Source organism: Phalacrocorax carbo, chromosome 14 (assembly GCF_963921805.1).
Source record: "Phalacrocorax carbo chromosome 14, bPhaCar2.1, whole genome shotgun sequence".
In the NCBI taxonomy this organism is placed as follows: Eukaryota; Metazoa; Chordata; class Aves; order Suliformes; family Phalacrocoracidae; genus Phalacrocorax; species Phalacrocorax carbo.
Window position 1 is genome coordinate 16,901,550 of NC_087526.1, and position 26,942 is coordinate 16,928,491.

Consider the following 26,942-nt stretch of genomic DNA (forward strand, 5'->3'; position numbering starts at 1 on the left):
AGGCCCGGCCCCTTCCGGCAGCTCGGCGGCGATGGCGGTGCCGGTGCCGGCGGAGGCGGGGGGAGGCCGGCAGCGGGCCCTGGCCGCCGACTCGCCCGTGGACTACATGAGCATCACCAGCTTCCCCCGGCTGCCCGAGGAGGAGGCGGGCAGCGCGGCCGAGGGCGGCCTCCGCGCCCGGAAGGAGGAGGACGCGTTCCTGGGCGAGCAGGACACGGGTGAGGGGCGGCGGCCGAGCCCGCCCGCGGCCCCCCGCGCCCCCCATACCCCTGGGCCCCCGCTCCGTCCGCGGCCTCCCGCAGGCCCGGGGGTCCCCTCGGACAGCAGTCCCCGCCCGCCCTCCCAGCCGCCTTCCCCGGCGCTGCCCGGCCGGGCCGAAGGGCTCCCTCCCCCTGGCGCCCACGTCCTGCTGTTCCCCGGCCCCTGCTTTACCTTGCGGGGCCGTGGGCACGGAACATAGCCAGAGGTACCCGGGTCTGACCTGGCGCTAGTGATCCCTCCTGCCAGGCGCGGGGCCGTAATAAAGTCAGGTGCTCCTTCCATCCTTGCGGAAACCCTTTGCCTGTTTTCAGTTGATTGCTTCCTTCTCAGTAGTCCAGAGAAACATTTTTTTCTCCCCCATGTCATGTTTCTCCAAGCAGTGTTGCCCTTCACCCCCGGGGGCTGCTTCATACCCTGCGGGCAGGTCTCTGCCCTGCGACCCCAAAACCCTGAGGCCCGTGTTTGAGCGGGACCCACGGGCCCCTTGTCCTCTGCCCTGTGCCACTGTGACCGCCAGGTGAAGCTCCCATTGCCCGTCCTCATCCCACGCCGTCCTGCACTGTCAGGGCAAAGCTGCCACATGCAGGTTTGCAGGAACAGCTCTTCCAAAAGCGCGAGGCCTCTCGTCTCACACGCGGAGCACGAGCAGAGTTTGGTGTGGTTTCGGCTGTGCCGGCGCCCTGCCAGGCGCGGTGTCTGTCTCCCGGGGTGGCTGGAGGAGCTGCTGCTCTCCTGACACGTGGAAACACGTGCTCATCCAACGCTGCTTGTGCATTGCAACAGCTGGCTGTGCTTCTCCATGCTACATTATCTGCTGGACTGGCAGGGAGGAAACCCAGACCTTTGGTTTCTACCACCCAGAAGATCTCATTAAAAGGAGGAAGCTTCTGTTCTGCTGCTGGTGCAGGTGATGGACCCCCCAGAGGACTGAAGGGTCCCACATTGCAGCTCCTGCCAGAGCCCGTGCTCCCTCTGCAGTGGCTCCAGAGCTGAGGCGGCCCTCATTCCCCAAAGTGCTGGTTTCCCCGTGAAGCCATGTCTCCTTCATAGCACCCATGGAAGCCAAGCAGGGTTTGGTGGAATCTGAGCGTGGGCATTGGTGGTGGGATGGACACCTGCGCATTGGCCTCGCAGGCTGCTCCTTGCCCTCTGTGCTCCTGACTGGCCCCTTTCGGCCACTCCCACCCCTAAACCACAGCCCTGCTGTCCCCACGCAGCACCAGTGGTCACAGAGACCGAGTGACTTGTCCAAGGCCATGCAGGATGTCTGTGGCAGAGAATGATGGGACATCTGCATCTCCTGCCATGGCCTGTCCTCTCCCATGGTTGCTCCCTGGATGTTCATGACCCCTCATGCTGGGCTGGCCTGCCACCGGCACTACAGGAGCAGAGCAGAGGGACGGCGTCCTGGAGGGGTCGAGTAGAGGAGCCCAGCTTACTCTTCACTGTTTCCCCACTGGTGGGGCTGGTGCCCCACTGGTGTGGTGCCAGGGGCTGTATGTGACACCCCACCTCAATGGCATCCCCTGCCAGGCCAGTCGTGGGCCCCACCATGGGCACCCCAGGCCCATCATTCCTCCCACTCTGCCTATATGCTGCAGGCCCAGCTCACTCAGACCAGACATGCCAGTGAGGGGGTCTGTGTATGCTCAGAGGCGCAGGCTTGGGCTGAGGGAGGCTGAGTCAGCTCCTAAATCACTGCATCATGAATGTGATTAAATTCACCCTCAGGGGATTCCCCGGCTGCAGGCGGTTCACTCCTGGTTGCAGCATCACTGAAATTAAAACTAACACTCTGCCTGGCCCCAGGAGAGCTGCACCCAGGAGGTCTTTTTAATGTCGTGGCAAGGACAGGGCTGGCAATCCCCAGGGAGATGCTGTCTGCCAGAGCAGATGGAGAGGCACAGCGGGGTGATGGGCAATGTGGAGTTTCTTGCTCCCTTCTCCCTTACCCCAAACCCAGGAAACATCCTCTGTGTGGAGGGACAGGCTTCTCATCTTGTCTTTTGCCCTCACTGCTCCTCTTCTTCCCACCGTGGATGTGCGGGCACTGAAGCCCCCACTGGCTCTCGGCAGCCCCTGAAAAAATTCATCTAGGAGCCCTGGATGATGCCCTGAGCTGCTTGGTCCCGTTCGGTGCCCAGCAGGGACGGCATGTCCCCATGGCTGCACCAACAGCTCTGTGTGCCCAGCAGTGCCCACGTACAGGCAGAGCATGCTCAGCCAGTGTCCTCCCCGCCACAAAGGCAGTAGCTGATGCAAGCAGAGATTCAAGGCATCTTTCAGAGCAATAGAGAGACTTTTTCATCCTTCTGAGAATTGTTTGCTCTCTGGTGGATGCCCAGCAAAACCCTGCCCCACTGCATTTGGCATCCTGCAGCTGGGCATCCAGCGAGCAGCTTGGTTTCACAGTGGGCCTCGTCAGCTGGAGGAAGCAAGAAGTTAAAGCAGAGCCTTTCCTGCCATCAGAATGGGTGGATGCCCCGAGCCCCTCCGGTTTGCAGGTTTGCTCCTCTCTGCCCTTACTTTGCCGTGCTTCTGTAGAGGTATTTCCTGTGCCCGGGCCACATGTTTTGCTTCGCCTCTGTTCTGCTCAGGTGCTTTAGCTCAAGCATAGCTCCAAATAAGGCTGCTGGAATTTTTTTTTTATATCTTAATTTCCTCTTCTTCAGTCCTGCTGCATTTCAGAGACCTGTTTGCAAGTCAGTGCTGTGTTAAGAACACCTCCAGTAGCTGTGGGCCCATCACTGAAGACTGATGAATGGACTGAAATGGAGCAAAATTCAGGTTTTTTTGCCCCTCTTAATCTCCAGGAAAGTAGTTTGGAATTACTAGAGCTAAAGGAAAGGATCAGTAAAATGAACTAAAGCAGCATCTGAGCCAGAAAGTCTCTTGAGAGCTGGGATCAATAGGGAAGGTAATAGCCTTGCTGGAGGGGGCATGGTGTAATGTTAGCGCTGGGTAAACACAGCAATAAGAGCCCAGTGTTGCTCAATAACTAACACTTGTTTTCTCCCTGCTGCCCTCAAAGACCCAGACTCCTTCTTAAAGTCTGCGCGTCTCCAGCGCCTGCCCTCGTCCTCATCAGAGATGGGAAGCCAGGACGTGTCCCCTCTCCGGGAGACCAGCAAGGACCCTTTTTCTGGAGACTGCAGCTGCCGGCAGGATGGGCTGACTGTCATCATCACCGCCTGCCTGACCTTTGCCACGGGGGTCACTGTGGCCCTGATCATGCAGATATACTTTGGGGACCCTCAGGTAAGACAAAACAGTGGCTTTGCAGCTGGGCTTTGTCTCTGAAATTAGGAGAAGCTCCCTAATTTTCTTCCTTGCCAGCAGTTTAGGGGGGTTAGCACTGGTGAGCCCCAGCCAGTGTCAGTGAGACCCTGGGTGCCGAGCCTCTCTCTGTGATTCCACCCCAAATGGTCTTGAACGCTTTTTCCTGTGGCTGGCGGTTGTGCTGGGAGAGGCGAGCTGTGCTCTCGGCACCTGCCCCGTGGCCAGGGTGTGAGTGGCTGTGCCTGGCAGGTTTGGGGGTGTTGCCGGGGGGAAACAGGCAGCCCCACTGCTGTGGCTTCAGCTGTGGTTTGAGCCAGACATGAGTGCTATCAGAAAGCAATCCGTAGTTAAGCAGTGGGCATCTTTCGTACCCCTCCACTTGGAGAGAGCTTGTAGATCTATATGCCCAGGCTGACCTCTGGAAGGATCCATCCAGGACCAAGCAGGGGAATAGCTGAAAACAGAGCTGAACCTCCTGCTAACCTGTCCCACAAATCAGTGCTAAATTTCAGAGCAAAGGCAGCACAGCTGTGGGGTCATATCTTCCTGCAGAACATCTCCTGCCAAGTACTCCAGCCTGAGAAGGGCCAAGGGGCAGCCAATAGTCACCATTGTCTTCTCCTATGCTGCCCAGCAGGGCAGAGCCTCCTGCAAGTCTACGTGGAAGAGATTTGCCTTTTTTTTTAATTTATTGCTCTCTGACTGGCATGCAAAACGCAGCCATTGGGAGTGGAGTGGCTTGGCCCCATGGCTGGCTGGGATGCAGCGCCGGAGGGAGGCTCTGCAAAGCGGTCCCTTTTGTGGAACCACTGGAAGGGCCGGTCCTGCCCACCAGCCTGCTGTGGCCCGTCCATCTTCACACTTCCCAAGGCTGCTCTGGCTCATGCTGAGATGCTGCAATTTGTACCGTGGGGTTAAAATGAACATTTTAAAACTTCATGTGACTGTATTATCACTGGCACTGGCACCAGTGAAGGATGAAAACAAGGCGTGGTACTCGGGGGGTGCTGCATTCTTTGCAGCTGTAGTCCCATTTCCAGTGACCACGCTGCTGCAATGCAGCGACAGCACACCGTCACCCGTTGCTCTTGAGGATTAGTCTGATCCTGCTGTGGGGTTGTGGAGGACAGGGTGAGACATGGCCCACCAGCTTAGCATGTCTACTGTTGAAAGCCGGCTGAGCTGATGGCCATGGCTACATGCAGAGCAGCCACAGCTGCCCTGGCACAGGGACGTGCCAAGGGACATATTGCTCCCACCAGCATTTGGAGGTACCTGAAAATGCAGATCAGCCGCAGCCTTGGTGCTGGCCTCAGGCATTAGGTCCCACAGAGCTAGGCGAAGATCTGGGCAGCCCCAGCACCCCTCCCTGGGCACAACCACTGTCCTCTTCCGGCAGATCTTCCATCGTGGTGCCGTGGTCACGGATGCTGCCCGCTGTACAGCGCTGGGCATAGAGGTGCTCAACAAGCAGGGCTCCTCAGTAGATGCAGCCATCGCTTCGGCCCTCTGTGCAGGAATCGTCAACCCCCACACATCAGGGATCGGCGGGTAAGTGTTGATCGCTCACCCTCATGCTGTTGTCTGTGGCTGTCCTCAGGCAGGTGGTTCCCCCACCAGCTGAGACATGCTTCATGGTAGCCCGAGTCCCAGCGCGTGGTACCAGGTCTCTGACATCAGGCAGTGGACGCATCCACGTCTGCACAGGGACGGGGACTCTTCCTGTTCACTGACTTGACAGCGAGGGACAGAGACCCTCCAGGGAGGGAAAAGCTGCATCTGCTATAGTGGCTGCTAGGAGAGTCCAAGCCTTAGGCTTGGAGGTTTGAGAAAGTGACCATAGGCTGCCAAGCACCTCTGCGAGTGTGCCAGGAGCTTGCAACACCCTGGGTTCAGTCCCAATGCTTTCAGAGATTGAGTCCTTCCCTCCATAAGCTCTGGTTCTGCTGCAGCAGGAGGCTGAGGTCCGAGCCCGGCTCCAGCCAGCAGCCAGGGGAGGCATGGCGGCGAGGGGTAGCCTCCTCCCAGCCCTCATCCCCACTGTGGCATCTACGTGAACCTGGTGCTCTCAGCTCTGCAGGAGGTCTTGGGAGCATTGCATAAAACACCGCCACTTGATAGCTTCTCCAGGCTGTGCCACGGATTGCTGTTGTAAGCAAAAACCCTGTTTTGTTGCAAAACTGCTTGGATTAGAAAGAAAATCCCAGATAGTCCCAGCCTGGCAGTGGAACAGAGCCAGTGGCCCTCTGGCCAGGCTGACAGGGACTGATCCAGCCGTGCTGCAGGCTCAGCATGGGGGCTGCCTGTGTCCCACACCGGCATTGGCTTGGTTGTCCAGATCTGCTCTCTGGGGAAGGGCAGCAGCGTTCCCCTACGCCACTGGCTGGCCCTGGGTCACTGCTGAGGCTGGTGACCTGCTAGGATGGCCCCATCATGCTGGGACTGGCCCGAGCCCCATTGGCACCCGCTGTCTTCCTTTCGGCTTTACGGCAGCAGCTGTTGCAGGGGCAGCCAGTGCTGCGCCGTGACCCCCGTCTCGCTGCAGGGGTGGGGTAATGCTGGTCCATGACATCCGGAAGAACAGGAGCTGGGTGATCGACTTCCGCGAGGTGGCTCCCCTCGGCATCCCACTGGAGTGGGACCTGCAGAAGGACACCAAGGTGAGGACCAGTGTCCCACAGTTGACCCCTCCAGGGCTGTAGCTCTGGATGTCTCCAGTTCTCCTCTCCCCACTACTCTGAGGCCCAGGGAAGTGACAGAAGACCTCTCCCACCGTGGGAGATCCCAGGCTCTACAGACCTGGGGAGTCCAGGGAAAATACTTCTTTGGCAGCCCCAAAATGCCTGGAGCCTCCAGGCTTGGCGACTAAAGAGGCATGTCCCTCCGGCAGTGGGGAGTCAGGACAACAAGAGACCCAGGAAAGAGCACAATCCCATGTTGTTCTGCTGAGTTATTTCTGAACAAACTGGATTGAGACCAGGACTGAATTTTTGCCTCTTTCCTTCCAAAATCTTGTATTCCCTAATTTAGTGTGTTGCTACAGACCTCTTTCCCTCTCCTAAAGAGTATGCAGAGACTTCCCATGGAACATGACTTGCATCTCCTTTACTTGCAACTGGGGACCACATCCCCTGTCCTCATGGGGAGGAGACTACTCTTCCTTTTTGTCCTTCCTATTTTACAGCCAGGTCTGCTGGTGGGGGTGCCAGGTATGATACAAGGAATGCACCATGCGCACCAGTTACACGGGAGGTAAGACACATGGCTGGCACAGGCAGGCTGTCCTCACGCTGCACAAGTTGTGCCCTGGGGTCCCTGCAGGGGAGCTGGGAGCACACGAGCCCTTGCCATCAGATCATGTTCTCAGCCACCGGTCAAAATCATTAGCTAAAGGGTACTTGGAGGCTTATATTGAAAAATATGTTCATTTTTTGGTACTCTGTGCAACAAAAGAAATAATTCTGCTTGGTCACGTTATCTGGAAAGCAACATTTTTGGCTAACAAGACAGACAATAAATGTTCTCTTAGAAATAGGCACAGAACATTTTAATGCGTGTCTGTGTATTTTCATTCTCTCTTTAGCTAGACCCTAAGAAGTGTGGCTGTCCGCAGTGCCCTGTTGGGACAGGGAGGGAGGGGTCTGAATGACTTGCTCAGGGCCAGGGCTTGGCTTGAGATTTTTCTGCAGAGATGCTCCTTCCCCTGTCCTTGCACTGACATTCCTCTCTGGTGCACGTTGTGGAGCACTGAGATGATCCTGCTAAAAAGAAACAACCCACCAAAAGCTCAGTGCTCCTTTCGGCCACTAGCCTGGTCTTTCAGGAGCCCCCAACTGCAGAGCTGAGCTCCCCACTACCCTGCCCTGCTGCACCGCTCCAAGGCACGTTTCTTCTTGTCCTTTCTCCTTTGGCAGACTCCTGTGGTCCGAGCTGCTGGGCCTCGCTGCCAGTGTCGCCCAGGATGGGTTTAACGTCACACACGATTTGGGTGAGTGCCTGATGGGTACCCAAGGGTGACTGCTTAGCATGAAGGAGCACACTGGCCACTGCACTCGGGTGTGAGGCAGCTGGGGGTGTAGATGGTTATTCATGGGAAATTAAGGCTCTTCGGACCTGGAGATGGATGGTGTTGGGAGCTGAGCAATGTGTGAGCCACAGTCGGCAAGGGGAGAACGTGGTGGCAGCAAAACTGGAGCCCTTTCCCAGGGCAGGTCAGGGACAGGTCAGAGTAGCCGACCCTGGGCAGCCTCCCAGGGAAGAGCGCTGGGGTTTCTTTGGGTTTCCTTACCAGCTGTAATGGGTGCACGATCCAGCCTCCCTCTAGTTTTGAGGTAGAGCAAGAGGCAGCAGCAAGTCTCCAACATCCCCATCAGGCGCACAGTGACTCCAGGTCCCCTGCACGTTCCCACACCATGGCTTTTCTGGATGTCCTCCTTCTCACCCACAGCCAAAGCCATAAGTGAACTGAAGGACCTGAACTACTCTGAAAAATTTCGGGAGATCTTCCTGCCGGATGGCCAGCCCTTGCTGCCTGGCATGTTCGTCAGGCGGCTGGACCTCGCGGCCATCCTGGAGCTGGTGGGCGCAGAAGGGGTGTCAGCTTTCTACAGTGGAAACTTGACCCAGGAGATCGTCTCTGAGGTGAGCAATGTCTGTCCCTGTCCCCACCCCAGACCACACGGCACCGCCTGGGCTGGGGATGCCACATGCCATGTCACCTGCTTAGGGTGACAACCTGGAGATAAGCCATAGCCAAGTGTCAGCACAATAATGGTGACAAATATGTGGAGCCTTCTTTTGCTTTCCTGCCCCTGTCGCTGCAGTGGTGTAAATGACATACGTGTCACTTCCACAGCCTATAGAAGTGAAACCTCCATTTCCTCCATAACCAGGACAGACTGTTTTTTCGAAAGAAAAAGAAATTAGATTTCCAAGACCTCCTCTGGGCTGTGTTAGTATTAGTGACAGCACCTTTTTCCCCATAACAAGCAGTTCCCCACTGTTGAGTAGCAATTTTTTGTTGTTAATGGAAATGTAAGATAGAGACTCCCTGAGGATGGTTTAAAAATAAAACTGTGAGCCCTGTGGCAGAGGATCAGACAGGCTCGATCCCATTTAGGGTTGCCCTACTTTAACTCCTGTTGTTAGAGGTGCTCTGGAAAAAAGTAGCAACAACAAACGAAGTAATTATTCTGGTAAAAATAAACCAAACAACTTTTATACCTCTGTAGCTGCAGTCAGGGTGGTTGTGGCACCATTTTTCCCTACCACCATGGTTCAAGTGATGCATCTTCAACATGTCATCAGTAATGGGTTCATTCAGCTCAAGCCTTAGACATTTGTGAGCTCTGTGTTTGGGAATGTCCTACGGTTAACCTGGACCACAGCAGAGGTGGAGAATGAGGAACAGGAAGAGTCCCAAGCTTGTGGTGCATCTCCACAGCTAAACCCTGGTTTATCACCCCATTCCCCTGACCCGAGGGTTGCCGCAAGGAAGCACAAACTCTCTGTGGAGGAGGAAGGCCCAGGGTTGCAACACCAAAGGCCCCGGCAAGCTCTGGGATCAAGTGTGCAATTCCAGCTTTGGTTGCAGAGCAGAGCAAAGTGCTGGCTTCCCACGGTGTTTAGTGTTCCAGAAAAAGGAGGGCATCAATGTGGTGAAATCAAGCGAAGCTCCAAAACACCCTACCCTTTGTTTCCGTCCCGTGGCGGAAGGCACAGGTGCAAAAAAGTGCTCGCTGGGGAATTTGAGACGGTGTCTGCAGTGTGTGGCTGACCAGGATTTCTCCCTTTTCTGTGCCATCAGCCTCCTCCTGCCCCACTCCCAGCTGCTTTGCCTAGGCTTTCCACTGGCCGAGCTCCAGGGAGCCAGCTCCTGGCACAGGCACCTGCCTGCTTGTCTCAGCCGTTGGGTTCAACCTGGCCTGTTCTCTGGGACTGCTTTGGGAAGGGGGCAGGGATCCCAAGTAGGGGATACATCTTCTTTTGCAGCTTTGGGGTGGTTTGACATGCTCTCCCCCACAACGTGCCCTGCATTACCTTTCCTGCTCCAGTGATTCATCCATTTCTGCCAGAGAAGGAGTTTTCTTGCCAAGTTAGCTGGCTAGTTTTAGAAATCAGCCCATGCACAGGTTATTTGTTCTTGCCCATTTTTGGATGGAAATACAGAGGACTCCTAGCAGCAACTCACCCCAGCAGAACCTCTCACCGGGTTGTGTGGCTTCTCCTGGGTAAAAGGAAAGAGTCGGCTCCTAAGCACAGTAGCGCCTGTATGCTAACTGAGAATATTACCTCCTTCAGGGGATTTTTAAGATCAGCAGAGTGCAGTTACGATGCTCCTACCTCATCTGCATTGTGACAACCACAGAAGACCTGCAGTGGAGGGAATTATCATTCTTTACTGTGTTCACAAAAATTACCAAGTCCAGTAAATTGTACCTCTAGGAGAGTCTAAGAGAAAGACCAAGGGTACAGCAGACCCACTGTCACCTGAAATAATTAAAAATAGGGTGAAAATTGTGTGCTAAAAATTTCTAGTGATGGTGACCTGCTACACCCAGGTTCCTTCTCTCCTGGATCCATATATATCTTTTATCCTGGCAGTATTCAAGTGCTTCATTGCCTTTAATATACCCGTGCTTGCCACCCTGGCTGCGAGGCAATGCCAGTCCCCACCCTCACCTGTAGGCAGAATGTCTTCGGAGCATCTGTGGGGTGGGTGAGCTTTTGCAGGTGAGGTGCAGGGCGGTGCTGAACGGTGAGCCAGGCCACCAAGGCCATGAAAGCACAGATTTTCAGGGTATCCTTAAGAACCTGGCACTTGGCTCGGGAATCTCAATGGACTAAAAGTCCGACAGTTTGGCGTGTGTTCACCTGGACCAGCACAAGGAACAGAGAAAGCCTGACCTCAGTGTGCACTGCTTTGCTCTCCTGTGCAGGTCCACAACTATGGAGGAGTCTTGGTGGAGGAAGACTTCAGCAATTACAGTGTTGTAGTGGAGGATCCTGTCCACACAGTCTATCGAGGTAAATGCCTGACCCGCTGCCGTGCAACCCCAGTTAAACGTTTGCTTCACCTGGCAAGAGCTGGTGACAGTATTTCTCCAGCGCACAGCGTTGAATCAAAGCTGCGCTGAGGTGTCTGCAGAAAAGCCCTCCAGGGAGTTTCCTGCTATTGCCTGCTGACACTGATGCATCGTAGGCAGTTCAGGAGTTTTTCAGCACTTTGAAACAGGCCTGGTTTTGTCCTTGATAGTGACTGGTGGTATTTTGATAGTATTAGAGTGTAAAAATGCAACATGATCACATATTGATGCAATATCTAGTAGAAGCTGGACGATAGGCCAGCATCTATGTCTGAAGACAGTTCCCAAAGTTGATCTACAAGGGAGAAAAACTTACTTCATGCAAAAAGTTTCTAAAATGTCCTTCTTTTATAGAAATCCCTGTACTTACTCTCCATATAGCTGTAAAGTTGCAAACCTATTTTATCTCTGTTCTTCCATACTGCAGCCCAGAAACCAACCAGCCAACCAACAAGAACTGAATTTCAGATGTAAAAAAAAGCATCCCTCTTTGGGTTTCTTTCATCTGTCGTAAAGAAACAGCAAAATACAACAGAAAGATTTTGGGAAATCCTTTTCAAATAATGTTGCTTTCCTTTATTTCCCCTCAAATCTGGAAAGGTTTAAGGACACTAGCTTATGGGAAAGTATTATAACTGGACAGTATCTGACAAAAGCAGCTTCATTCCTCTCATCTTCCTTTCACAGGTCATCTTGTTTTCAGTCCCCCACCTCCACATGCAGGTCCTGCACTGATCACAGCACTGAACATCCTTGAGGGCTTTAACATCACAAGTCAAGTATCCAGGGGGAATATCTTGCACTGGATGGCAGAGGTAAGAGAAGGTTCAATATTTGGCTGAATCTCTTGGGCTGCTAGAGAATAATTTATTTATTCCTTGGTTGCACAAAAATGTTTGTAGGTAATTTGCAGGAGAATGAGCAAATAGACTGCTAAGGTGTGAATCTGAACTGTGCTGCCTCAGGTAGGTGCAGGTGCTGGAGCCTCCTGCTCAGCTGAGCTTTCTTGCTTAGGCAGAGCTTTTTCAGAAGGACGAACTGTGGCTTTTTCCCATTTCCTGTGTGTGAACATCCCTTCAGAACGACCCCACAGCAGCTCGGGGTGCTCCCATCTATTTCCGCCACCTCTTACGCTCCAGTGGCCCCGGCCATACCAGAGCACTGGCAGGGCACTGCAAGGAGAGTCAGCAATGCGTTGCTGCAAGCAAAACCTTGTGCGGGGCGATGACAAGGAAAACTGACCCAACACTGGTTTTATTTTAATCTTTACATTTTAGCCCACCTCATGATCTCAGTGGTCCAGATCACGATTTTTCCAGTATTTAGGGCTGTCAGCCCTACTGAAACATTGCAGCTTCCCAGGAAGTCAAGCAAGTGCTCCATTTCCTGCACTGTCAGCAGAGTTATGTTCTTGGATGCTTAACAGATCCACAGCTGGGTTTTATGAGTTGGAAATTTTAAGCAAGGGTATAACCACATCCTTGTAGCAGACAGGAGAGTGAGTGCTTGGAAGTTATTGCCTCTCAGCAAAAATGCAACTGGAGGTGTTACACGCTGCTAGGCCTGTGCAGAGGCAGGGAAGGTTGACTCACCTAAATTATTTCTGAGCTCTCTTCCAGGAAGCTTTGGAGGAATCTATTTGCTCTGCATTTGCACCAGGCCAAGTTTCACCCATTGGTTATCCTGTCCCAGCTGAGGAACAGCAACCTCCAGATAAAGGGCAGTCACTTCAGAGGTGTAACCCTGATTATTTGGGATCACATGGCTGAGATTGAGTGCTAGGTAGGCACAGATAGTCCAGCCCTGGGGCAGCCATGACCAAGAAGGCCTGCTTGTTTCAGTGGAGCTCTTCCTTGGCCACCAAGCCTCTTGTACGTCCTCCATATGGTATGGTGGTCAGGAGACTGTTTCATGGAAACACCACCTTCTCCAGAAGTTAATCATGTTCTACACTGTAAATCGGAAGACAAATGATGACACTTCAGGAGAAGTTGTTGATGTGTGGCACATACCAAAACAGAAGTCATATGTAGCTATCTACCTATGGGGTAATGTACTGTCTTGAATCTTGAATGAAAGTGGCATGACCTGCAAGCTGGAAGTCTAGTGTGTTTCTGCTAGGCAGAAGCTGGCTTGATTGAAGAGCAAATTTCTCCTGTCCTCTGGCTACGCACTGTAAAACCAGGGCTGGATAAACTGTGTCTTACAAAATTGCATCTTCCCATTTTTAATGAGCTGGCTTAGGCAGGATTCTGCACGTATGAGAAACCAGATCCCTTCCTCTTTTTATACTATCATTCCCTTATGTGTGCTGGGACTAGCACTTTCTGTTCAAACACTTTGAATGACTTACAGCTAGGACCATGGGTTGCAGCTGGTGAGCAGAGTAGCTCATTTCTGCTCGGCAGTGGTGCTGTGCCAGTGGAGCTGCCGTCCAGAGGCAACAGCGAGCCCAGGACCCCCTGTCCCACTGGGTGGGACTGGGTGATCTCTGCTGTTGTGGTGACCACTCAGGACTGGAGACAGAAAGTAAGTGGAATCCTGGTGACCCTGTCTGCCAGCTGGCAATGCAGCGGTACCACTGAGCTGGGCTGAGCCAGCTGGTCAGCTCCTGCCAGGCATGTTCCACCTTGTACGAGCACACTGCTGGATACACTCAGCTCTCCCAGCGCACAGTTTGCCACGCCAAACTGATGCCCTTTGATCCCCATACTTGTGTGGCAGCCCTTTGCACTGAGGTATTCCCAGGACCAGGCTTTTAGACATTTTTCTTCATAGGCTTTAGCCAATGTGCCAGGAGACCAGATACCTTTTCCTGTTTGGAGTTTCAAAAGTTGTATTTCCAGGGCCACTTAAATCTTTTTCCTTTCCTTCCCTTTCCCTTTCCCTTTCCCTTTCCCTTTCCCTTTCCCTTTCCCTTTCCCTTTCCCTTTCCCTTTCCCTTTCCCTTTCCCTTTCCCTTTCCCTTTCCCTTTCCCTTTCCCTTTCCCTTTCCCTTTCCCTTTCCCTTTCCCTTTCCCTTTCCCTTTCCCTTTCCCTTTCCCTTTCCCTTTCCCTTTCCCTTTCCCTTTCCCTTTCCCTTTCCCTCCCTTCCTCCCCTCCCTCCCTCCCTTCCTCCCCTCCCTCCCTCCCTTCCTCCCCTCCCTCCCCTCCCTCCCCTCCCTTCCCTCCCCTTACTTTCTTTACTTTCTTTCTTTCATTTAGACATTAAAAATAGCCCTGAGTCTAGCTAGCAACCTGGGAGACCCATCTGATGATGTGTCCATCACTCACGCTGCAGAAGGCATGGTGAGGTAGGTCTAAGCCTGACAGGGATGGTGACGGTTGCAAGACGTGTGGTTTGGATATCATTCCTGGATTTGCTCTTTTCAGTGTAGAGGGAAACCTGAGGTTTTTCTACCTCTGTTTTACTGAGGAAAGGTCAGTCCTTGAGTGTCCTCCTAGGGCTCAGTCTTCTCACAAGGGTTAGCTGATACCATGGGGCTCTGGGCATGGGTCATGGGATGTCCTCACACAGAGGTTTCCTCAAGCCACCTTGATCTTGAGGGTTCCTCCCACTTTCTCACCCGCCTAAATATTCCTTCTCAGCAAGTCAGACAAATGACCATCCACGTGGTCATGACCACACATGCAGTTTCTGTCTCTTCCCCACCACAGGGCTTTGCAGTACACCCAGACACGCGGGAGAGGCCAGGCCTGGGTTTCAGCCCAGCCTCCCACCTCAGAGCCAGGTTTAGCCACAGTTGGTGGCCAGAGCTGGACCTGACTTGCCCTCCTCCTGGAGGACTGTCATTCAGCCAGGTGGTGCCATCCCTTGTCCATCGGGAGTGAGTTTACCACTGTAGACAGAGCCTGGGAGATCCATGGCATTGCCTCTCTGTGTGGACTGAGCCATCTTGTCTCCTTCCATCGGGTGAGTTGAAGGAGCTCCCTGTCCTCAGTGCCAGCCCCCTCAGGGAGATGCCACCAGTAGCTGTGTAGGTGTACCCCCACAGAGAGACCAAGAGATGTTCAGCTTCCTAGGCTCATGGCTTTCTTTCCTCTTTTCCTTCCTCATTGCTGAAGCAAATCAGAAGCTAATTCCCTGCGCCAGCTGATTAATGACTCCCAGTCCTTCTCATCCGATCTCCACATGCCTCACTTCTCTGTGGAGAGTGGATCTGCTGCTAGCCAGGTCCTTGTTATGGGACCTGATGACTTCATTGTTGCAGTTGTAAGGTAAAGGATTTACTTCTTCCCTCCATAATGTACTCAGAGGGTGGAAGCAGAGAGAAGAAATCAGGTTCAGCAGGACAGGGTGGGACCAGACCTGGAGCAGCTGGGCTGCTGTGTCCCAGTTAGTCCTGCAACAGGAGAAATGGGGAAGACGGGGTGGAGATGTGTGAGCTGGTGCTGCTCTGCCCTGTGCAATCCTACAGCCCTCTCACAGTGAAACATGTCTGGATTGGCCTGAATCTGCTCCCTGGAGAAGCGGTGATGGGCAAATTTGAAGACTCATAGGGGCATGGAGACAGATCCATCACCTGAGGGAATCCTTAAACACAGAGAGGGGCAGAGCTGCTTATTGCCCACATGGTTCCTGCTCCTACGTACATGGAGACTTTGACTCCTCACATCTAACCAGCCCTAAAGAACTACCCAAGAGTCTCTATCAAGCCAGGATGGGACAGAATATTGGAGCCCTGAAAGCCTTGAGGCATACAAAAATCTCTGGGAGGATTTTAATGAGATTTCTTCATGTTTCTTTTCAGTTCTTTGAATCGTCCCTTTGGCAGTGGAATAATAACACCATCTGGAGTCCTCCTGAACAGCCAGATGTTGGACTTCTCCTGGCAAAATAAAACAATGAACCACTCCATTCCCAGGCCGGTAATGAACAACGTGACAAATTCTTTATTTGAGCTGTCTGTACCATTTTTTTTTCAATGTTATTCTCATCTTCACAACAGGTAGGCTGTTTAATGCCTTATTAATAACTGAGAGACAACAGTCTGTAGAAAGGTCCTATTTTTTCATTATATGAGCCACTGAAACAGAGTAAACAGAAGGCTTCATGTGTATCAGTTATCATTATAATGCAGTTTTATCAAAAGACACTGCACATCGCAGCTACCTATTTTCCCTGCAGTCCAGATGCACTTTAAAGCAACCGTCTTTTTCTGTGGACTTGAATTAAGGACTCTCTCTATGAATTGCTGCTCTGCACATTTAAAAGTAACAGATAGCAGAAAAAAAAACCCTTGGATCTTTGAAAGAAACAATTACAGACCAGTACTGGTGGCTTCCAGTGCTGCCTTGTTGTTTCTGCTTGCCGTGTATTGTAAAACCACCCCACTTTGCTGGGTTGGCACTTTAGAAGTGGGTGAATGGCTCCGTATACCTTCTGTAAAACAATGCCATGACATGAAATGGGACAGATCCTGTTAACATCAGCGAGCATCATCATAGCAGTGTGTGTAAAACTACACAAGTACAATCGCTGTCTGAAGCATAAAGGGTAAGAAGTTAGCCTGTGCAACTTGAGCACCAGCAAAGCTTTAGTCAACTTGTTGAAATATTTTAGTGTGTCTTTTCTTCGACTGCAGCAAAATCTCATTCAGCCTCGGAAACGGCCTCTGTCTTTCCTGCTGCCCACCATCGTGAGACCATCCGAGGGGATGTGCGGGACCTACCTGTGTCTGGGAGCTAACAACGGGGACAAAGCCCTGAGCAGCATCGTTCAGGTTGGTGCTGTGGCCAGGCATCCATCCTCTCAGAGCAGCTGTTGAGCTCAACGCTGAGTAGGGTCCCCTCATGCAGTATAGGCTTTCCCTTCATAATGTCCCAGGCTGTGTTGAAACTGGTGGCCACAGGATTACTGGCTCAGTCTTTGATGTCACCAGTTCCACACGTTTGGTTTTTCAAATCTCTAAGAGCTGCTAGTTTACTTCTCTTGCACTTTTCCTGGTGGCACTGCTCATAATTGTAGAGGAAAAGCATCCTGGCAAAATCTGTAATGGTTTTGTGTCATTCTAATACCTGTTCAAAGCTTGCTTAAGGGTCGTTAGGAAAAAAAAGGAGCATTTTTTATTCAGCGAATTGCAGGAGACTGGCAACCCTTTCGCCCTTCTCCCTGTGAAAAGCTCCTTTTAGTGCATTCCTGACTGAATTCCTCCCTACTCAGCACTTGCTATAAATTGGGCAGCTCTTCCCAATTTTTTATTTGTCATGAGGTGAAGTACTTGCCAATAGCTTAGTTGCATGCACAACAGCAATGGATTGCTAAAAAGAAAGGCACAACAGAACAGAATGGCTCCCATTTTCCTTACCTTTTGGAAGGCATTATTCAGAGCAGAACTAAAGCCAACCATTGCTTCCTAATGCTTTGTTTGGAGAAGTCACATGCTGAGCTTTTAGCTGTAACAAACGTGTATTTAGAGATTACATCACGTTCCAGACGCACAATTCTCCTAATTTAGCAGGAACTATGTGACAAAAAGCCCATGCCATCCTGAAAAGGTACCGCTTTTCCACCAACAATATACAGACCATACTTCAAGGCCCTCTTTGTATATGCAAAACCCTGCGTTAGTTCATGTGGTTTGGTAAACGGTTCAAAATCTTCTTTGCCTGCTGCATCTGCAGATGTTGGAGCCACCAACAGGGGGATGCTCAGGAAGTTGGCTTCTCCTATTCTCATTACGCTTTTTATAATTGAGGATCTTTTATTCTTTTGCAGGTTTTGGTCAATGTTTTAACATTTAACAAGAATCTGAGTGAAAGTTTGTCACTTGGTCGACTTCACCCAGAGCTTCACTCCAACACCTTGCAGGTTGACAGTGAGTATGGACGCTGAGTGCGGTGCAGCCTACAGACCTAGTGTGTTTAGAAAAGGAGCAGGATTTTCTTAGCATGCCGCTGTGGAAGTGCAACAGCCCAGCGCACAGCTCACCATGTTCTAGGGTCCCCAGTGGGTGCAGAGGGTTTTGGGGAGGACAAAAAGCAGCAACCTAGCTTCTTTGAAGGTTGGACCCCTTGCTGAGCAATGCCCTCTCCCTCTTGTCTTGGGAATGCTCCCTGGCCATCAGGTGACCAGCCAAACACTTTCAGGTGCTTCTCCCCCACCCTCCCTCTGTCCCAGCTCACCTGGTAGCAGCCTTGTCCTGTACTTAAAACCTTTAGGCAATCTGATGCCATTGAGGATATCCAAATAAACAAGGTTGCAACCACAGCTTCACCCAGACAGGTCCTGAAAGCCAGCAGATCTTCCTACACTTCATTACCATTGCCATGAATTATATTCTTTCACTTTCCCTTAACTCCACCAGCTGAGGAGAAGACAAGGCGTGTGGCAAGGCTTGTAGCTTGACAGTGCTGGAAATGCAGTCTCAGTGCTGACGCTCTGGAGACTGCCAGCTCTTGTCCTTGTTATTACAAGTCTTGGTCTATTTGGTGTTTTTCGCAAAGCCCCATACCTTACCAGAGTGAACCCTAAGTGAAATTTGGTTCCCATTTCACACAAAACAGGCAAAGTTTCTAGGCCTTCCCATTTCAGAGGAAAATCTAATAACGTCTGGTGAGTGTGACCTGCAGACTTGGAAACTAGAACGTAATTAAAACAAATCCAGAACTTCAAAAGGTCCTAATTTGTGCGTTTGGACATTTGGCAACAAGATATACATTGAGACACATCTGCAATGTATATAGCTTAAATAACCGTGGGGTTTCTGTGTGCCTGCTCGGTTTGTCCAGCTGCACCCCCAGCTTCGTATCCTCAGGCACTTCTATTCATACAGAAATTACAAAACATAAAATGAAACAAAAACAGAAGAGCAAGGAACCTAAGGTAGATGGCTGGAAGATTAAGAAATACGTGAAGGGGAAGTTGGAAGGTTTATCACAAAGTTTGTCATTTGGCAACTTGTTCTACTACCATTTGTTTTGAGCTGCCTTGTGTCTTATTTTAACTAATGACTGTTAATAACTGTTTTTTGTAACTAAGCTCTAAGAGTGGGGACTGCCTCGCGTTCTGTAAGGAGAATAACTACAATAGGTGTCAACAACATGTTTTCCCCTTTTTCCAGAGGAGGGTCTTCCACACCTTTAAATGGGCTTCCGAATCCTCTCGTTTCCCCCACTGCACAGAGCACTGCCCAGCTCTGAACAGCCTTTGCTGCTGAGAGCTGAAAGGCGGCTCCTCGGAGCGGCGAACGCGGGTCCTCCTTGGCCGCTTGGCTCGCTCTAGCTGGGACATCTTCTGAAGAGAGCTGCAGGCAGTTTACTTCACACTTGCACATCCCAGCAGGGTTAGAACAGAGCTTTGCATCAAAGGCAACAGTGGTTTCGGTTACAAACTCCTCTTTTAAAATCCCTACAGGTGAGTTTCCTGAAGAAGATATTGAATTCCTTGTAGCCAGGGGCCATCAAGTGGATAAAGTCAAAGTGGTCTCCCTAGTTCATGGGGCCAGGAGAACCAACAGTTTCATCATTGGCCTGAAGGACCCCAGGAGCGTGGATGCTGCTGGAGCCACAGTATTGTAGCACCTACCTGATGACGTGTTCACTGAACAAGGCTTAGGCAAATCACCGCAAGTGACATGCATGTTGTGAAATGGCCCCTTCCCTTTCCCCAGGGCAGGAGCCCTGCATACACACTGCTGAGCAGACTCTGCATTTCCCACCCAGGCCGATACCAGAGCGGTTAGCAGCACCAACATACAGCGCTCTGATTTTTTTTCTTTTCTTTTTAAATGATTCGAATTGCAGGCAGCCCAGTACTTGTTACATGAGTGCAGGGAGCCTTTTTTGGTTTTTTTTTTTTCTCAGAGTCTTGCTAATAGTTTCAGTCTTTTGAAAATCCCAATTCTAGCCCACATCTTAACTTCAGTGAGAAGGAACATTAGCAAAGGAAAAAAAGAGCTGATGACAGTACTGTCGTCTTCATCTCCCTGTCTTTCTCAAGTTCATTCTTTGCCTCTTCTGTAAGCCAGCGATTAATACAGCCTAATGTAGTGTTTGTAGGTGCGTGTAGCTAGAATATCAGGGAGTCCTTTAATACTCCGTACGGGCCAGCTGATTTTTACCAGCATGCAGCCTCCTGCGTAGTTCCTTTTCTCACATCCCTACACACCTTGCATTCTGGAAGTCTGATGTTGTAACCGGAGCAATGGTTTTACTTCCAACAACTTGTGGACCACCCCACAGTTTTCTTACAGAGGTTCAGCCTCCTCCATGGTGAATTTAAGCTTAGTGGTAATGGGCCTAATTTTCTTAGATACTTTTTGGAGATATCTTAGCAGTACTCCACAGACTTGTAAAAATCCACAGACCACAGGCTGAAAACCACACGGAGAGTGTTTAGGTAGGTCCAGGGCTTTCCTTACACTGCCTTATCTCAGTCTGCTCTGAAAGCCTGAATCGTGTAATCCCTGCAGAGGGGCTTGGGATTTTCTGCTTACTAAATTCATGCCTGTACTTCAGCTCCCTATTTTGATACTGGTGGCTCTACTGGAAAAGCTGAAGACAGTGAGAGAAGAGGTACAAACCAACAGTACTGAGATAATTTTCAGTCTGCAGCATGTAGTACAAAATACAAGAATACTTCTGCATTTCTTGTCTGAAATAGAGCAAAGAAATAATACCACATCTCACAGCTGCAGCACTTCATTCAACCCACATTTGGACATTTCCTTCTCTTTTTACTAGCAAGTTAGACAGAGGCACCTGGCACTAAAAAATTTTGGAATTTGATCATTTTCTGTCGTCTAAAATTTGATTATTTCCTTCATGGTGCAAATGCATCCATGGCCACTGTACATATTATATATGTATGTCTGCTTATGGTCGTCTTGGTCTTTCATTTGATGATTAGACGGGTCACGCCCACCCCTCCTCCTGAGGGACCCCGTAACACCCATCTGTTTGTAGCACACCTTCTAATACTCGTTGCCATTTGACACGGGGAGCATGCCGGTCGTTTGGGGGCGGTCAGGGCACCGTGGCAGATAATCGCTCTAATCGTTCCTGCCACCTGCCAGCTGAGGATCTCGAAGCATCTTACGTGAAGCCTTGCACGTTGTGGCGAGGAAGGACAGAGATGCTTTTATGCTCCGCTGAAGCGCAGCCACCCATGAGAAGAGCATGGCAGCTCCCCAGCACACAGGAACATCAATGGTATTTTCTGTTACGAATGCAGCAGTGGCCTCAGCCAAGAGTCGGGAAGTACAATGCTGTCATTGGGAAGTTGTCTTCTGTGCCACCACACTGCCCGTAGAGCAAGAGGAGACTTTCTTCAGCATAGGGACATCAAATCTATTTATTTATTCTTCTGTCAGCAGCCCCAGAAGTGGGAGGATTCATAAAACTTTACGTGTCTTAGAGCAGACTCTTCTGGGTTCACGGGAAGGGAAGGATGCCGTTTTCTGCACTGAATCTCACTGGTGGAAATTCGGGGGTTTCTGGTATGGTACAGCAGTGATCTGTCCCTCGGGCACAGAGGTTTACTGTGCACAGCTGTAAAGTAAGTGGTCAAGTCATTGTCGCTTTCAGTACTTTGCATGGAATAACACAAAACACTTTGAAAGATAAAATTTCTGCTTATTAACTGAATTCACCTACTCGCTTCTGGTTCTGGAAACTATTCATTTGGGAGTTAAAGACACGTCTTGATTCAGAAGAGCACTTACAGGCCCCAAGGTACAATTTCACAGCAGTTATTCAGGATTTTAAAATAAAGCATGTTCCTAAGTGCTCTGCTGGATCATGGCCTATGTTGCAAAAAAGAGAAAATTTAAAATAACTGGAAGATGGGAGTTAGGCCCCTAGGTCACGGATAAGAGAAGTAAAGATATTTTGAGTTATTTCCCATTTTCTCTGTTTAAAACCAGCATCAGTATGGCACAGATGTATTTGATATGGAAACCTTTAATCTGCTAATTGGCCCAGTGTCTCTGATACTTTGAGTCCATCTGTTGTGATGAGATCCAATGAATTTAATGTGAGGTACCAAGAAATACCCCATGTTTCCTTCTGTACAGGTGAGATAGACATTGTGAAATAAAGGGCCGTATTCTGGAGATGTGCGTGTGCAGAGTAACTGCGTTGTTTTTGGTCTGGCTCTTGCAGATGTATTAACAGCTCTGAAGCGGAATTTGTCCTGAAACTTTTACATGAAAATGTTAATGAGGAGCCCAGAACACAAAATACAAATTATAAAGTGGCTGAGAAAAACAATAAAGAAAAATTTTGAAGGAACAAAATAAACCCAATAAAAATAAATTAAAAAAAAAAAAAAGAGATGCGTTTGCCAAAAGTGGCTATTATGATGTGGAACGCGATCAGCTTGTCTCTGCCTACGTTTGCTTTGCTCCCCATCGTCGTATACTGGTTTTTACGTTGGGAAAAGCTGGAGACAGGCTCTGCTGCCAAGCATTAGTTCGGTTTGTCAGTATTTCTCGCAAAGGCTCAGTGCCGTTCACGGGCACAGATGACGAGCAGTGTTTTGCTAGCTGCTCACTAGCTTAACAAGCTGATAGCTGTGTATAAAAGCCTGAAGCGGGGCCGAGGCAGAAGTCAGCGCTTCCATCCTGCAGCTGGGGGATTGAGGATGCTCCGGCCCTTTGGCTGTGCCATTTTGTTCCCATCACTGTCCCGTTCAGCCCCGGACACCAAGAGGGGCTGGAGCGTGCCTTGCTCCCACCGGTCTGGATGGGGGCAGATGCTGCTGGGCTTGTCGGGGTGGTTAGAGCCACGCTGCCGGTGCAGCTTGGCGCAGCACCCAGCACAGGGGTGGAAAGGGCTGGGGGTCGTCTGCTGCCCCTGGGCACGGGTGTGAGACCAGCTGAAGAGAGGCACTGGGCACACCGGGTGTTCCTGCACTCCAGCGAGCAGCTCTGGCAGCGTGCCTCCCGCTGTGCTTCAGGGGCCTGGGGGCTTCCAGGGGCAGGTGAGGGCTGAGAGCAGCCGCTGCCACCATAGGTGGGGCAGCAGGTTCAGGTCCCCAGTCTCCAGGGATGACAACAGTTGTCCTACAGCCCTGCTGCAGCTCTGCCAGTGTCTCTCTGAGGGGTCCCTAAGCTGGGGCGGTGAGTCTGACCTTTCAGCGTCAGCTGGTTGGCTGGCTACCAGGGAGGAGCCGGACTCTCCAGACGGGTCCCCCTGAATCCCCCTGGCTGGCCCATCCCAGAGCTTCCTTCTACCCGCTGCACAGTTCGACAGGCTTCCACGGACTGATCCCAGGCACTAACTCGGAGAGAAAGGGGAGTCAGGCCTTGGTAAACACCCTGAGATGAAACCTGCATCTCTTTCATGAACACTTCAAAAACACTGAAGATTTGTGAGATTTTGCAAAGAATCAGGTGGAGCGGGAAATGCTCCTGTAGCACCGGGGTATTTTCATCACAGCAGAAAGATCTTCCATACTTCAGTGACAGACATCTGCATGCTAGCCAGGAAAAGGAGAGCTCTGGCAGGCAGAGCTGGTTTTTGGAGAGGCAGAGCACTGCCTAAAAATGAAACACATCTGTGCGGATGACAGAAGAGCCTTTGGAGTAGGCGCGCTCGGGCACTGAAACGCGCTGCCCAAGAAGGGCCCTCCAGTGGCCACAGCATGTTTAGGTGCAGATTGTCCCCGCAAAGCTGACCTGCTGCCTGGACGGAATGGCCCGTTTCACAACAGCCACTTGGCAGCCGTGACCCTTCATCCACCAGGACTGGCCCCCGCAGAGCCAGGGCTCCCCAGCCGGTGGCTCTCACCTTTCCATCTCCTTGGGGCCGAGAAGGAGGGGATGACTCCTCTGTACCCCCACCCTACCTACCACGTCTGTAGCCAATTGTCCACCGCACTCACAGTTTAACAAAATCCCAGATCAAAAGTGACTGTGACTGCAATGCAACAGGTCTCCCTTCCTTTTCTCTAAGTGAACATCGTAACGGTATTAGAGGAGAAATGATTTTGTTCAAGCCATTGTATAATATTTAAGTTTGGAAAAATCTAAAGCTGGTCATGAGTCTACCTTTTCCTGTAGAATACCTTTCCTTTAAAAATACTGTCATATGAAAATGCATGTAAATATAACCACAGCTTTGATTGTCGTGATCTCAGATGCATTTCTCTGTTCTGCTTGCGGGCAATGAAGCAGCTCAAACAGCTGTCTCTGCGTGCTGTACGTAGCCCTCCTCTGCAGGTGACATATTAGTATCTATCATTTGTTTTGCACCAAAGCTTCAGATTCCAAACCAAAATGAGGGTCTGCTCATGGAGGGGCTCCAGAAACACAGAATGACAGGACAGATCTAGATCCCAAAAAAATCTCCTGTCTTGGTTATGGTGTACAGAGGCCAGGCAAGATCTAGAAACATTTACGCTACACAGCTTTGATCCAGGCTGTGTAATACCTACAGCTCTGGAGACCTGCCTACCGTGCATCTCACCGCAGAGACGCGCCTGCGCTTGCAGGCAGCAGGACACCAGGGCAGTAGTGCTTGAGCTGTCCCATGCTTCTTCCCTCTCGCAGTCCTCCATGTCACATTATTCCCTTCTCACCGCTGCCAGGTGCCCGTCGGTCTCCTGCCGAACGCGTGGGCAGCTGGTGAGGTGCATGCCTTTCGCTGGCTGCCGTATGCAGGATTGCAAACCCACAGGGTTCCTCCAGCTGTTGGTCTGACAGTGAGCAGAAGCACGAGGAAAGGCCATCAGAAGCAGCGCACTACAAAGCGTTGAGTGGGTGTACAAGGGACCAAGCTGCTAATGGAGGAAGGGCGTGTTTGCAAACTCCATGTGTGATTAGGCACAGGAAAGCTATCCGTGTGGGACCTCTCAAGCCTAGGTCAGAAAGTCAAAGCACTTAGACGGCCTGAGCAGATCTTAGTGAGATACCTCAATATTGTGCTTCCAGAAACTCAGGTTTTGAAAAGTAGCATTCTACTTGTTCTTGTCGCTCTGGTATACGAGATGTGCCCACTATTAATGTAGATAATACATACAAAAACAAGCAAACAAAAATACCTGAAGCACAATCTTGCAAGAGAAGCACAGCAGCATTGGTGGGAAATGGGGATTTTTTGGAAGGGGCACTCTGATCTAACTGCGCCGGAGCGGGAAATGTGTGAGCCTTCTGGGGAAGCTCAGGCTGGAGGAGGATGTTAGATGCAGCTGGGTTAAGAAGTGTCTCCTGAACTAGAGGAAAGCACGAAGACAAGTGGGGAAAAAAGGTAATTCTCAGGTACGGAGGAAGTTTTCTCTCAGCTTCCTTGAGGTTCCAGCCTGTCCCAAGGACAGGAGCAGGGGAAATGCCTGCGCTAATGCGAACAGAAACCGCCTGACAGACAATCAGGTGTCATGAATGTTCCTCCTTACCACACCTGTGGCTGATGCCCCATCTCCTCTGCTGACACCTCTGAGGGTCCCCCGGGGCTTGGGGAAAGGCTTTTCTCTCGTCTGTAGCAGACAGAGAGGTGCTGGAGCTGGGGTGCCCTCCCAGGAACTGCGGAAGACATAAATCGCAACAGGTATGAAGAGAACAATTGTTTAGTAAAGAATTACTCAATGCTTGTCTGCCGGCAGCGAGCTTTAGAGCTGCACACACAAAGAAAACAAGCAGTCTGCTTGCAGCTTTCCACACACCGACAATATTTAAATATTAAGATAAGTCATACGAACCATGATATCCATTATTTTGTTTTGGGGTTTTTTATGGAATGCATTTATACATCAATTTGAAAAAAAGAGATTTTGTTTCTTCTGCGTTGCAAGCTATAGTGACAAATGAGATGTGCGATTATTGTATTTAAAAGGCTTTGCAAAACAAAAAACCGTCTCGCTCCCTTCGTGTCATTTAATCAGCAGTGATCTGCATAAAGCCAATGTCGGGGGGCCTGCACCCCCCTCCAAAGCCAGCAGAACCGGCTCGAGGTACTAACGTTAATCACACATAGTTTTGCAGGACCAAAGCCTTTGCTTTTCCCGCAAAGGACTTCTGATTATTTTACTAGCCTGAAATAGCGATTGCCACGTGTTCCTTTTCTTTACCGCTGCCAGGCAATAGTTTTGTGCTTAAAGCGATGACTGGCAGAAAGAAAAACAGACATTTCTGCAGTGCTGCTGCCTTTTTATATTAATTTATCATTTCTCATATTAATAACGGTTTGTAGGAAGACGCAGACTGGAGGGCTGTGTCCTGCAGGCCGTTCCACGGGGATCATAGCTGCTGTAAAGCCCAGCTGCGTGCCGAGGGGTCTTTTCAGGGAGCGAGCATTGCCCGCTGCACAGCACGGGCCTGTTCATTAACCAGAGAAACAGACTTTTAATGAAAAGTCAGCGCTGCGGCCTTTGCCAAGCGCGTACCGGGTCACTCTCTGGCTTCGCGGACTAGGTGACCTCTGAAGGTCCCTCCGACCCACAGCGTTCTGTGATTCTGTGACTCGCATCCCCAGCGGTGGGACTAAACGCAGTGTAATCCCTCGGTGTTCGTGAAGTCCCGCACCGTCAGATGAAAAGCTCCTCTGAATCAAACCCCCTTTCCCAGTCTTTTCCTATAAAGGCCTTTATTATTATTTTTTTCTTAAACTTCCCCCCGAAAATACTTTTCACGTGTTTACAGTGGCGGATGCCGACCCCTCGGGCGGCCGGCACCCACTCAAGGGGAGACAGGGACCCCCCTCGGGCCCTGCCCTGAGGGCCCGCCCCACCAGGGCCCTGCTCCCACTGGGGATGGAGGCTCCCGCACGGCCGGAGTCTCCCCCCTCCCGGCGGCCCAGGCCCGCCCCACAGGCCGGGCAGGGTGGGGCAGCCAAGATGTCCCCGCGGGAGGGCCTCCGAGGGGGGTACGGCCCCTCCCGCCCCACGCGGGGAAGGGTCCCCGACCTCCCCACGGGGACCGGGCCCACCCTCCCGCGGCGGCTGAGGGCTCGGAGCCCCCGGCTCCGGCATGGGGAGGGGTCCCGGCGCCTCAGCGGGGGACACGCCCCGCCTCGCCCCGCCCGCCCACGCACCGGCACCACGCGTGGGGGCGCAGCTCCCCCCGCCCCCCCACTGCACGCGCTCGGACGCAGGCGCGCGCGGGGCGGGCCGGGTCACGTGCCGCGGCGGCGGAGGGCGGCGGAGGCGGAGCGGCGGCGGCGGCGGCGGCCTGCGCTGGCTGTCCCGGGCCGCGTCCCCGGGCCGTGTCCCCGGGCTGTCCCGGGCCGCGCCCCCGGGCCGAGCGCGCCCCCGCGCCCGTCCGCCCGCCCCGTCCCCGCGGGCCACGCGCGCGCCCCCGTCTGCCCAAGCGGCCCCCGCCCTCCTGCGCGCGGGCGCGGCGGCGGAGGCGGTGGCAGCGGCGGCGGCGCCAGGTGAGGGCG

The 26,942-nt window shown here is 51.8% G+C and overlaps 2 protein-coding genes and 1 long non-coding RNA gene across 12 annotated transcripts in view; 2 read left to right on the forward strand and 1 right to left on the reverse strand.

Annotated features, from left to right (window-relative positions):
• Positions 1-20,442, forward strand: GGT7 (gamma-glutamyltransferase 7). Of its 5 annotated transcripts, none has more exons than XM_064465072.1 (17): positions 88-218; positions 1,045-2,765; positions 2,934-3,048; positions 3,293-3,519; positions 4,940-5,091; positions 6,086-6,200; positions 6,725-6,792; positions 7,455-7,528; positions 7,988-8,181; positions 10,479-10,566; positions 11,313-11,440; positions 13,830-13,918; positions 14,691-14,843; positions 15,377-15,494; positions 16,211-16,348; positions 17,344-17,443; positions 18,982-20,442. In XM_064465072.1, exons 3-17 carry the CDS (start codon positions 3,033-3,035, stop codon positions 19,143-19,145), a joined length of 1,824 nt encoding a protein of 607 aa, XP_064321142.1. In that variant the 5' UTR covers positions 88-218; positions 1,045-2,765; positions 2,934-3,032; the 3' UTR covers positions 19,146-20,442. The 5 variants fall into 5 exon arrangements, with proteins under 5 accessions (XP_064321140.1, XP_064321141.1, XP_064321142.1 ...); XM_064465073.1 differs by having other exon boundaries at positions 1,045-1,168; XM_064465071.1 differs by lacking the exon at positions 1,045-2,765 and having other exon boundaries at positions 84-218.
• LOC135315652 (uncharacterized) lies at positions 20,190-26,803 on the reverse strand. Of its 2 annotated transcripts, none has more exons than XR_010375134.1 (3): positions 26,595-26,803; positions 24,966-25,087; positions 20,190-21,116 (listed from the first exon to the last, which is right to left on the reverse strand). It is a non-coding gene; the product is annotated as an uncharacterized LOC135315652 (long non-coding RNA). The 2 variants fall into 2 exon arrangements; XR_010375133.1 differs by having other exon boundaries at positions 24,961-25,087.
• The window catches only part of NCOA6 (nuclear receptor coactivator 6), a 50,491-nt gene continuing 50,242 nt past the window's right edge, over positions 26,694-26,942 (forward strand). For 3 of the 5 annotated variants that reach the window (XR_010375132.1, XM_064465068.1, XM_064465069.1), the window contains exon 1: positions 26,694-26,933. The gene's annotated coding sequence lies outside the window, so the exon portion shown is untranslated. The remainder of the gene's footprint in view (positions 26,934-26,942) is intronic. The other 2 variants (XM_064465064.1, XM_064465066.1) reach the window with 1 other exon arrangement.

Excerpts from the sequence above, each read along its gene's own strand:
- GGT7 (XM_064465070.1), top strand. The coding sequence starts at position 32 with ATGGCGGTGCCGGTGCCGGCGGAGGCGGGGGGAGGCCGGCAGCGGGCC. Across the intron at positions 3,520-4,939 it reads TATACTTTGGGGACCCTCAG|ATCTTCCATCGTGGTGCCGT; the intron begins GTAAGACAAAAC and ends CTCTTCCGGCAG. Across the intron at positions 10,567-11,312 it reads TGTCCACACAGTCTATCGAG|GTCATCTTGTTTTCAGTCCC; the intron begins GTAAATGCCTGA and ends TTCCTTTCACAG.